At 43.1% G+C, this 12,615-nt stretch overlaps 1 protein-coding gene across 4 annotated transcripts; it reads left to right on the top strand.

Annotated features, from left to right (window-relative positions):
* The first annotated feature begins 429 nt into the window (after window positions 1-429).
* On the top strand, window positions 430-2,377 carry LOC308550749 (spindlin-2). Of its 4 annotated transcripts, none has more exons than XM_081124899.1 (2): window positions 430-746; window positions 1,413-2,377. In XM_081124899.1, the coding sequence occupies exon 2, from the start codon at window positions 1,434-1,436 to the stop codon at window positions 2,208-2,210; it is 777 nt and encodes a 258-aa protein (XP_080981025.1). In that variant the 5' UTR covers window positions 430-746; window positions 1,413-1,433; the 3' UTR covers window positions 2,211-2,377. The 4 variants fall into 4 exon arrangements, with proteins under 4 accessions (XP_080981025.1, XP_080981026.1, XP_080981024.1 ...); XM_081124900.1 differs by having other exon boundaries at window positions 440-746; window positions 1,432-2,377; XM_081124898.1 differs by having other exon boundaries at window positions 459-1,110.
* Window positions 2,378-12,615: the final 10,238 nt, after the last annotated feature.

Genomic DNA, 12,615 nt, shown 5'->3' on the forward strand with positions numbered 1-12,615 from the left:
GTCTGGAAATGACCAGAGAGTAAAATTTACCTAGAGATTGATTGGGTCAAGATGGCAGCTTGAGCACTAGAGCATTTCTCCTATGCTACCACAAATCCCTTTTAATGACAGGAAAGGAAGGTTTCGGTAACTCCAGAAAAGCACAGGGGAAAAGAAAGGGCGAATTCCTAGAAGATGGAAAGCAGATGGGGCTGGGGCACCAAGGTGGGGGGTGGGGCGGGGGTGGGGACCTTGGGGGCCCTGAATTGGAGAATAGGACGCTAAGTGGTTAGGTAGGGGGGTTGTGGGTTAGGCTGCGCCTGATTTTGAAAGGGGGCGGGCCGGGGAGCAGAGTAGCGCTGCCGGAGCCCAGGGCTGAGGTGGGCGTGAGACTTGGGGGAGGGGAGCGCACGTTGTTTGGCAGGAAGGGGAGGCCTCTCTCCTGGCAGGAAGCTGAGCTACGGAGTGGGGGAGGAGACGGCTGCAGTAGCGGCTGGTGGGATCCCGATGTGGCAGAGGGGCCTCTGCTGCGGACTGCGAGGCAGAGGGTCCGTGAGCACAGTGCTGGAGACACAGGCGCCATCCTCTTCGCCTGCCGGCACGCCCTCCCAGACACGCTCCTCATCTACGGATCCTCCCCAACCAACTCTTGGGAGCTCGCGGCTCGGCGTCTGCAGATCCACTTTCGTCACAGGTTCACAGCTAAGGCAGCAGCGAGGTGTCCTCTATTTGGGCACCTGAAGCCCGCGATCCCCGGACGCGGGGAGGTGGGCACTGGACTAGAAAGCTGGAGGATGGGGGTTGGTTTGTGTCAGGCAGAACAATTGGGGTCGGTGCTGGGATGGGACAGGAGAGAGAATGAGAAGAGTGACTTGGAGACTGGAGATGGGACGGGGAGCCAAAAAGCACCTGGATGGTGTACAAAGGTGGCTAGAAAAGGAAATGGGTTTGTTGTGGGCACTCAGCAGGGAAATGGGAATGAATAGGAAGGAGATGAAGGAGAGAGACAAGAACACCAGGCGGAAGGCATCATTATGGTAATTAAGAGGGATGAAGTGCAGACTACGATGGACAAGGGACATGTGGACTACATTAGTGGAAATGAAGAAATGAGGTGGAATCTAAGAAATGGTGAATATTTGTGTTTGGTGTAAGTACTCTAGGATAACAACAGAGGATCAGGCATTATGCAAAGGAGCCTGATCACTGTTGCTGGGGCCTCAATCAAAACAACCACCACCTCTCTAAAACTCTAGCACAGCCAAAGGAGCCTGGAGGGAGGGCACTGTAGGCAAGCATCCAATAATATCTTAGTAGCGAGCATTCCTGCTGGACATTTCTGAATAATTTGGGCAGCAAGGTACCTGGTGCACAGCGACTTTGTGATAGAGAAAAATAATTCATGCTATAATACACTAAATGTTTCTTCCTAGCCTCTTTCCTCCCTTGCAGGTATGAAGACTCCTCACAAAAAGGTAGCTGCAGGGCAGGAGACCAGGGAAGCTGTCAGTCACCACACCGGATCTGCAAATACGAGGAAGAAAAAAACCTCTCAAAAGAAACAGAGGGGCAGACCTTCATCCCAGCCCCGCAGGAACATCGTGGGCTGCAGAATTTCACACGGATGGAAGGAAGGCGACGAGCCCATCACCCAGTGGAAAGGAACCGTTCTGGATCAGGTGCCTATAAATCCCTCTCTTTATCTGGTGAAATATGATGGAATTGACTGTGTCTATGGACTGGAACTTCACAGAGATGAAAGGATTTTAAAGCTTAAAATCCTTCCTGATAAGGTGCCATTTTCTCGAGTAAGAGATGTGCGCCTTGCAAATACAATAATTGGTAAAGCTGTGGAACATATTTTTGAGGGCGAGCATGGTTCTAAGGATGAATGGAGAGGGATGGTCCTAGCGCAAGCACCAATCATGAAAGCCTGGTTTTATATTACCTATGAGAAAGATCCTGTCTTGTACATGTACCAGCTTCTAGATGACTATAAAGAAGGAGACCTTCGTATCATTCCAGAGTCCAGTAAGTCTCCTCCAGCAGAGAGGGAGCCAGAAGGAGTTGTAGATGGCCTGATAGGCAAACATGTGGAATATACCAAAGAAGATGGCTCCAAAAGGACAGGCAAGGTCATTCACCAAGTCAAAGCCAAACCTTCTGTGTACTTCATCAAGTTTGATGATGATTTCCATATCTATGTCTATGATTTGGTAAAAAAGTCCTAACTGTTAGGGTATACTTTGCCACATTTGTGGAGGCAAATTATGATTTAGAGACACACAAAAAATGTACCTTTTTAATGTACAGAAAGCTTTAGAGTCCCTACCAACCAACACCAATGCCAGCATAACTGTTGATTTGTTCTGAAAAATACAAATGTGTGTGGACATGACTTGCTGTGTGTAAGGACTTTATCATGTTAAACAGATTGGGTATGTTTGGTGGATGGGGCATGAAAGGAAGGGACAGCTGTAAATTCAGGCTGTGAATAAAGTTCAGCTAGTATCTAATCAGTCATCTAAAAATGGAGTAAGACTTAGCTGGCCTAGTCTAGGGAGGAGGGAGGAGAAGAAACCAGAGGTGGGCTGTGGGGGGAGGGGAAAGGAGAAGTGACTGCTTAGGAAGAAGTGGGGAGGGGCCAGAAATGGAGGGGCTCCCTGGGAGGAGGGATGTCTTAGGAGGGGGAGGCACCCAACTGGGAGGTGGTGAAGAATAACAGAGGGAGAGGGAGACCTTGGCGCTTAGAGGAAAACAGACAGAATAAATTGAGTGGAGAGGGGCACAGAAAAAGCTCAGAAGGGGTCCAGAGCAAGGGAGAAAGACAAAGTTGGCAGGGATTTGGGGAGAGGCTATGCATGTATGAGGGGCCAAGGGCCAGGGATACTGAGGAAGGAGGAACTCTAAGAAGAAAGACTGACCAAGGCAGTGAGAATACAGAAAAAGGTGTGGGGAGTGGGACTCATGAGAGATGGCAAGGCCCAGGAAAAACTTGGACTTCCGACAGTATCCACATCGCTGTCCCTGGCTCTGTGCACAAAGGATGTGGCAACTTTCAAAGAAACCAGGTGGATATTTTGATAGGGATGACTCAAGGGTTAAACAGGAGCCAAGTTTATACCTGAAACTTTTATTTCAGGGAATTCATGCCACAACTGCAAAGCAGAGCCCCCAACCCTCAGCCTAAACACACTGACACTGTGCACTTAAGCATGTGGCTGTGGGTGGCCTCACATTTCCCAGAGGACCCAGGTGTAGTAAATCAGGGACCTGAAGGTCTTCGTTCCTTTACCCTACACCGTATAAACAATTTCTGTGGGGATTGGGTCAGTGGGGCTCTCAGAACTTAAAAGCTGGGCCACTGCATTTGGAAAGTATTTTATGCACAAAAAATGAACCTTGCAGAAGCCATGTACATCAGTCCCTTCATTGTCCTGTCCCTGGCTGGGCTGTACCTTGCCTCCCTACAGAGGAGAGGCATCAGAGGATTGTACCTACTGTTTCTCTCCAGAACGTGGAGCATGACAGTCCATGCTTCTCTCAGTAGCTGCCTGAAACGACAGGTGGCTCCAGCCAGTGCTCCACCAAATTGAGGTCTGCTGCCCCCAGAGGCCTCATTTGTTGGCTATATCCCAACAAGGTGGCTACTGACTCTTCACAGGGAACTCCTGGCCAGATTTGCCCACCCCAAGCACATGGGGAATAGTGATAGAAGTTTGTGCATCTGTGTTTCCAGGTTAGCTAGATGGCATGGGGAAGTCAGGCTGGAGTTTGTGGCTTGGTTTAACTAACTCCTTGGACTCTGTATTGCCCCATATAGGTATAGTGGTTGTTGGGGAGAGGATGAGGTAACCCCAGTAAAATCCCTTAGAGATACGGCGTCTGGACACATGACCCTTCTCTTCCTCTCCTTGCCTTTCCCCAGTTCCGCCATGGAAGTTCCTCTCAAAAACCCTCTTTCTGGTTTACTCACCTCACTAAAATATGCACTTGCCCATAATAGAAAAGTTCTGATGACTCCTCAATGCCTGTATTTACCAAACTCCATGAATAGCAGGAGGATCGGGAAGCAGGGAGCTTCCAGGAGTTGAAAGTAAGGTTAAGTCATCTTCATTCTCCCCCCAATATGACCTGAAGCTGTTTGCCTCAAGAGAGGCACAATCAAGCCCACCTCACCATAGCAGGTTTTAGGTTTTTTAATAGATCATACAGTTTATTCTGGCAAATACCTGCAAGTCACCAATGATCCAGTTTCAACCAGCTGTCTTGTTTGATCTTCATGTTTTTATTGCTTTCTGTGTTTAAATTCGCTGGTTATACATTTCAGATGATTCATGTTATAAAAATGTTTATTTCTGGCCCACTTGAGAAAAGTCATAAACAGTAAACTAACAATTAGGGCCCAACAAGGTTCCTTCAAGGATACAAGCAGCTGTGTCTGAGGAAGGGCTCAGCCCATTATAGACTCAGAATGCTCTCTCAAGTTGGCTGAGCCCGCAGCTTGTCTTCTTCACTCTAATAAATAAAATGCCCAGTTGTCCCCTGGAATCATTTGTGTGTAGCGTTGAGGTGAAGCCCAGGGAAAACTGCTTAGCCTGCCTTTTGGCTTACTTTGACTCCATTATTTATTTATTTATTTTATATTCATCGTACCAATAGGTACTACAGGTAGGCTTTCTGCCAGGTAGTCTTCTAGGCACAGGCACTTATGATGTGGTAATGATCAAAAGAAACAAAATAATCCTACCCTCATGGAACTTTTATTTTCATTTGCCGGACAGTAGCCAAGATACAGTGACTAAATATAAAGCAATTTCAACGTGGTAAGTGTTAAGAAGGAAAAAAAGGAAAGCAAGAATGGGGAATGGAAATTCCAGACAGGAGTGTGAAATTGATTAGATAGGGAGGCCAGGAGAGCCTCACTGAGAACATGGCTTCTGAGTAAAGACCTAAAGGCAATGAGAGGACTGGCCCTGTGCATGTCTGGGGAAGGAGCATTCCAGGTAGGGGGATGCGAGTGCTGAGCTGAGCTCCCAAGACACTTGTGACCTGCCATGTTCCAGAAACACTGAGGATACTAGCATGGCTGAAGCTGAGCTAGCGAGGTAGAGAATATCAAGAAGTGAGTTCAGGGAGGTGGTGGGGATCCAGGAGAAGCAGATAGCTTGGAGCCTTGGAGGTGATGGAATGAATTTGGCTTTTACACTGAGTGTGACGGGGAGCCAATCAAATATTTTCAGCAGTGGCATGGCATGCTTTTCCTTATATTTTAACAGTATCACTGACAATTCGATAACTCTGGAAAGTAATTTTTATGGAGTATAAGGAGTAAGGTCAAATATGTCAGTGAATCAGAGCAGGGACCTAGAAACAGATTTGTAAGTAGAAAACGAATTATAAAGTGACATTTTAGATGAATGAAAAAAAGTGTTTAATTCAATAAGTGGTGCTGGATTAATCTGTTTGTGTGTTTTTTTCCTTTGGCAAAAATAAACTTAAGCCACTTTATCACACTTTACACACAAAATAAATTGCAAGTGGAAAATAGTTAATACCTAGATTTGGAAAGTAACATTTATAAAGTTTCTAGAATAAAATGAAAGAGAATGTTTATATTATTTACTTGTGAAAATAGGGAAGATTTTGTTTAAAGGCAAAAAATGCACAGGTATTGAGGGAGAAGTTTGATATGTTTGATTAAAATATGCAAACCCCTAATTTCAAAATCATCATATACATGGTGGAGTAAAATGCGATTAGGCTACAAATTACAATATTTAAAATGACGAAATAAATAAAAAATATGTTCAATGAGAAAAAACAAACAGTCCGTAGAAAACTTGGGTAAAAACATGAATAGGCAATTCACAATAGACCACATGGTCAATAAACATACATTACCTTAATATGCTCCCTGTTACCTTATTGTATCTTCATAACATATGTAATCTTGTATCATACCACATAATTTCCTTAGTTAATATGTTTATTGTTTTCCTACAAGAATGTAATCCTTGTAAGTGCATGTTTTTTCTTCTTTCACACTCACCAATGTATCCCAAGTCCTTAGAAGAATATCTGGCTTATAAATATTTGTTGACTACATGAATCTCATTGGTAAGTAAGAAAATAAATTAAATAAAATGATTTCACACACATCAGAGCAGCAATACATGTGAAGTTTGAAAATATGTATTGACTAGTTAAACAAGGGAGAGAGCCTGTACACTGTAGGTCTTACTTTAAGTCAGAGAGAAACTTGCCATTATCTTATGTTTGAAGATGGCATATTACCAGCAATTTCATATTGTTGCAAGGCAATTCCACATTTGTCTGATATGTTTCTGTACTCTTGAATGAAAGACACTAACTATTCTTTCTTTTAAGCTATCTTTCTAAAGGTGTTTGAATAGCAAGCAGCTTTGACAGATAGAGATAGTATCTCTCTCTGAAGTAAAGAGCAGGTTTGCTTAGAGCCTGTGGAAGATTGAATGATTTCCTCTGGAGCAAAGGGAAGGAATGCTTATTCCAAGATAATAAAGATAATGTCTCCTTCAAGAACAAAGGGAAGGGGCACTTACTGCCCATTATAAAAGTTAGAGCTTCCCAAACTGAGTTTCCCTTTCTGGGAATGCAACCAACTTTATATGTAGGTGTCATATGACCATTTTATATCACCCTGTGCTAAGTGTGACTCAGACTTCCTGGGCATAAGTACTGATATTTGGGCTATTGCTATTGCTGTGAATAATAAACTATCCTTTGTCTCTGACCCAGAAGTCTCCTATCTTCTACCAGCACCCAAGAAACTGTAACAGGCTACCTTGTTAATTCACAAATAGGGTAAAATTTTATAATCTTCACAGTTCTTGATATTTGTAACAATGAGGATAAAATGCTGATAGAAACATGATTTTCTGCAAGAGGAAGAATGAGGACCTCACCAGCCAATTAATGGAATTTGAGGGTAATTTATAATAATTGGTGGTGAACATATAGACTATGTGATAAATTGTCTCACCTCTTTTAATGAGGAGGAGTTGGGGAAGTGGTTGCAGGGTGAGAGCTGTGGGCTCCCTGTCTTTAATGGTGATTAAAAGTCATATGCACCTGTCTGAATATGCTGGGGAATTTTGGTGAAGGGAGAGAATCAGACTTCTCTAGCCCTGTGAGATATGGATGCTCAAGTCACTTATACTCTGACCTGCCAAAGGAAATGGCATAAAAAATGAGCTAATGGGTTTGGGCTTGGTTTACAGTGCAGAAAAGAAGCCAATATGACCTCATGAGTAAAACCTTTTGGGTTTTCTGTTCACTCTAAGTGTTACCTCTAAATCTTAAATGTATTAGGAACAGATGCTTGTATTTCCCTACCCATAGGTGCCAGCTAAGATTCAGCCACATGCAGAGAAGTGTTGGTGAGACATGTAAATCACTTTAACACTATGCTCCCTGACCCTTCCTGAGTATATAGAAACACAGGAGGAAAAAGAATTACAGCTGAGATTAAATATTTAAAGGAAGCACAGGTAGTAAGAGGTTCAAGGACAGCCATGTGCAAAAGTCTAAGGGGAACTGAAAGCTTATAGTGGATTATTGTCAAATAAATTCTGTTTCTCCTAAAGTCTCAGCTGTTGGAGACAATGTGACTAACTGGACTAATGGCACATGGTACAATGTTTTACACATTGACAAAACCTTTCTTACACTACTGACACCTAAAGATCAGATTTTCTTGCATTCATATGAACAGATCTCCAACATAAGTTTCTTGTACTTCAGGGTTACCTAAACTCCACTGGCCGCAATTTGATAGGTCCAAGTTTAACACAAGTGCTTCTACACTGATTTTCAAAACTTTCACTATATACTTGATGTCCTGATTGTTGTAAATCAGAAGTCTCAGCCTGAACAGCCCATGCTGTGGCATCACACATCTGGGAAGAATGGCTAAAATCTCCAAGAAAACTCAGGAGCCTACTTGCCAAGCAATGATGCTCAGTACTATGTAGGAAGGTTTATAATTCTCAGTCCTTCAGGCAGGCAAAAATTGACTCTTCATCCTCCCCTACCACCAAAAAGGAGGCCCAGCACCTAGCTGGATTCTTTGGATACTGAAAACTCTTTGCGATTACATGGGCATCCTATTTGGCTCTTATATCAAATACCCACAAAACAGCATTTTTTGAGTGGGGCTCCGAACAAGATTGTGGTATGAAAACTGTCCAGCAAACTATATTATGCTTTCTGTCTTGGGGTCCCACAATTTTAATGACCTCTTTGGGCTCTAAGTCTCTGGGACTGATAGCTCTCCAATTGGAGTCTCTAGCAAAGTGAAGCAATCTCTGCCCGCTTGCAAAGAACTAACATTAATAATTTTTAAAAATATTCATGACAATGATATCTTTTATGTTGATATAAACATATACTGTAAGCATAAAACATACATAGGAATAAAAAATAACCTAGAAAAGGGACCTTACCAGAACCCAACCATGCCGATACCCTGATCTCAGACTTACAGCCTCCAGAACTGTGAGAGAAAAATTTCAGCTTTTATAAATGCACACCTTATGGTGTTTTGTTATATCAGTTGAATAGACTAAGACGTATAATATGTATATACACAATGAAATATTAGTCAAAATGGAATGAAGTTCTGATACATGTTGCAACATGAACCATGAAAAAATAGTGCTAAGTGAAATAATCCAGACACGAAAGGACACATTGCATGATTGCACTTATAAAGAATAGTTAGAGAGGATCCAAGATGGCAGCGGAGTAGGTGGAGGTTATACTCACCTTCTAAGACCAAATTGGCGTTACAAGTAAATTATAGAACAGTCAACCTGAATAACCAACTGAAGACTGGTTGAAGAAGTCTTATAACTAAGAAAAAGCCATGTCAAGACTGGTAGGAAGGATGGAGATGTGAAAAGGGCTGGCCCCACATCCATGTGCAGCAGCTGAGAATCTGGAGAGAGATCTTAGCAGTATAGGTCCTGCCTTAGGAGCAAAGGGTCTCAGTCCTATGCTGAGTTCCCAAGCCCAAAACACCAATGCCAGGAATTTTATTCATCAGAGTGAGACCGGAGACTGCTATTTTATTGGAGCCATTTTATTTATTTAATATCTAACAAGCACATATAGAGTGCTTGCTATGTGCTAGAACTATTCTAAATTCTTTACAAATATTAAATTGTTCAGTCTTCAAAACATCTCCACAAAGAAAATAATTTTATCATTGCCAGGCACCCTCTTAAAGGGCCAATGCAAAAAATCTCCTTAGCATGCACTCACCCTTGGCTCTGGCAGAGCAACAGTGGCACAGAACAAACTGGAGTCATACAGGGAGAGATTGGGTTGTGTGATTTCAGGGAGAGGCCTAGAGGGACAGCTGCCAATGTCCCTGTGCTGAGTGCCTCTCCCACACCACCCACAGATGCTAAATTTCCTGGGTGGATTACTCCCCGCCATACAGCATCAGCCTAAAGAGATGCACTGGCCCCACTCTTCCAATTCCCTGTGGCCTTGCCCTGCCAAGCTTGCACCCTATGGAGGAATCAGCTAGCTGTAGCCAGCCTGGACCCACATTGAAGTCTTTCTTGGAAGGTTCTCGAGGAGGTCCAGGCAGATTCAGGGGGTGTCAGAGATGCACAGGGAGAGACTGAGTGGAGTGGTTATAGGGCCAGGGCCATTATTTCCTCATGTGCCTGACCAGCACTGCCACCCCATAGCATTGGGCTGGGGAGATGCCCTAGCCCAATGCTCCTGAGTCATTGTGGCTCTGTACTCCTAAGCTTGCACCCTGTGGAGGAGTCTGTTGGCTGCGACCAGCTTGGGTCTGGGTTGCAATCTTTCTTGGAACGATCTCAAAGAGGTCTGGAAATACTCAGGGTGTGTCAGAGACACAGAAGGAGAGACTGAGTTGTGTGGTTCTAGGGCAAAGGTCAGTTTACCCCCATGCACCCTAACTGGCACCACCATTCCTGTGCAGAGCCCTCACTCAACATGGCCAAATCTTAAATTGTTTTAACCTGATGAACTCTAATGGCCTAAACCTGACAACTCCCTGAGACCTCACCACACCACAAAGGTACAAAGGCCTTAGGTAGGTGTTGGGTGACCTTGGTGTACCCTGAGACAATTGCTGAGTGGCCACAGACCCAAACAGATACCAATTTTAAATCTGTATCAACCTCTGTGACTCACTGAGAATCTGCCTTGTGTAACTGGCCTAATGATAGAGGCTCTTTCAGTGGCTGAGCCTCACAGATAGTTGGCAAGAGTAAGCAAATCTCAGGGAGCCTTCGACATTTTGTTGACTTGTCACAGACTTGATACTGGTGAAAGCCAGCCTTGGTACACAGCATGGCTCTTCCCATACACTCAGGCTCAGCAGAGGCAGCCGCGAACAGTGGATGGCTTTATAGCTCTTTATAGCTCATGGTCAGTCATAGGCAGCATCACAGGCATTGACCAGTCCATCACAGGAGGCCCCAGAACAAAAACAAAACAAAACATGATGGCTGGCTTCAGGCCACATCAGAGTGCGACCTGATTACCTCCACAAGTGGGACATGCAAAGGGAGAGCTCAGAAGGCACCAGAAACCACTGGGACGAATTCTGCTTCATGGGTCCAGCCCCCAACACAGCAGCTTGTATACAGAGATAAGAGTCAGTCTTCAAAGTCAAGCAACCTGAGGGTAAACCCCGCTCATGGATAGACAAATGGCAATCAACATGCAATTACAACAAGAGAGCCCATATAACCCAGGCAAAGGACATTCTTGGAGCACCTAGCTCAAGTGATCAGCGAGAGTGTACCACTGAACCCCACAGCACACCTGCTACATAAGGCGACCATACCAGGACTAGAGAACATAGCAGATCTACTTAATATACAAAAATAAATACAGAGACACAGAGAAAACTGGGAAACAAAGAAACATGCCCCAAATTGAAGAACTGGAGAAATCTCCAGGAAAAGAGCTAAATGTAATGGAGGAATGCAATCTGCAAGATATAGAGTTAAAAACAATGGCTTAAGGATGCTCAAGAAATTTATGGGAAGAATGGATGAACTCAGTGAGAGAACTTCAACAAAAAGATAGTAATCATAAAAAACAACACAGCATAAAAGAGGATCAATCAGAAATAAAGAATACAATAAATGAAACGAAGAATACACTAGAAGGAATCAACAGCATTTTGAATGAAGCAAAGAATCAAATTCGTGATTGGAAAGACAAGGTAGTAAAACACACCCAATCAGAATAGCACAAAAGAAGAATTTTAAAGAATGAGGATAGTTCAAGGACCTATAGGACAAGATCAAGGGTAACAACATCTGCATCATTGGAGTACCAGAAGGAGAAGAGAAAGAGCAAGGGACTGAGAATCAATTTGAAGACATAATGAATAAAAACTCCTCTAACCTGGGGAAGGAAAAAATAAGTCCAGAAAGCACAGAGAACCCCCAAAAAGATGAACTCAAAGAGGCCCATACCAAGACACAACATAATTAAAATGGCAAAAGTTAAAGACAAAAAGAGAATCATAAAAGCAGCAAAAGAAAGAGTTACCTAGAAAAGAGAATGTAAGCTGTTTCCTCAACAGAAACATTTCCGGCCAGATGGGATTGGCACAAATATTCAAAGTGATGAGAAGCAAGGACCTACAACCAAAACTATTCTACCCAGCAAGGCTACATTTAAAATGGAAAATAAAATAAAATTGAAAAAATAAAAAGCTTCCCAGAAAAAATAACTAATTAAAGGAGTTCATCACTACCTAACCAGTATTAAAATAAATGTTTTTTTTAAAAAAAGTTAAAGAGGAATATAGTTATAAAGAATAAAATGGTAATAAATACATATGTATCAATAATTACTGTAAATGTAAATGGTTTAAATGCTCTAATCAAAAGACATAGGGTAGAGGGGAAAGATGGCGGCCAAATAAGCAGACCTTTCTTGTACTTCCTCCCAGGGTAGGCTGGGAACACAATTAAACTAGGGAATATTCACCCAGAATTACTGACTGAGGTCCAGCCAAGGAGGAGACATATCAAGGGAAGGACAGAAAACACCTGGAGACTGCACCTGCACAACAGCTCACACTATGTGATTGGGGGTGAGCCTCACAGTCAGCCATCCTGACAGAAGATTCCTCCCACGAATGGGATAACAACATTTGAGACCCAGTTACAACAGGATAACCCAAATAACTCACACAGGACATTCCTAGAGCACCCAGCTCAGGAGATCTAAAAGACTGCAGCACACAATCCCACAAAAAACTTGTTATATAAGGCCACCCCACAAAGACTGGGAGGCATACCAACTTGTTCTAATCCATACAAACAAATAAAAAGGTGTAGCAAAAATGGGGAGACAAAGAAAAAACCCCAAATGAAAGAAAAGGGGGAAATTCCAGAAACAGAGTTAAATGAAATGGAGGCAAGCAATTTATCAGATATAGAGTTCAAAGTAATGGTTGTGAGGATGCTCAAGGACATTAGTGAGAATTTCAAGACACTTAGTGGGAACTACAACAGCATGAAAGAATAAATAGAAACCATAAATTAAAATCATTTGGAAATGAAGAATAACATCTGATATCAAGAA

Source organism: Miniopterus schreibersii (assembly GCF_964146895.1).
Source record: "Miniopterus schreibersii genome assembly, chromosome: X".
NCBI classification, from domain to species: domain Eukaryota; kingdom Metazoa; phylum Chordata; class Mammalia; order Chiroptera; family Miniopteridae; genus Miniopterus; species Miniopterus schreibersii.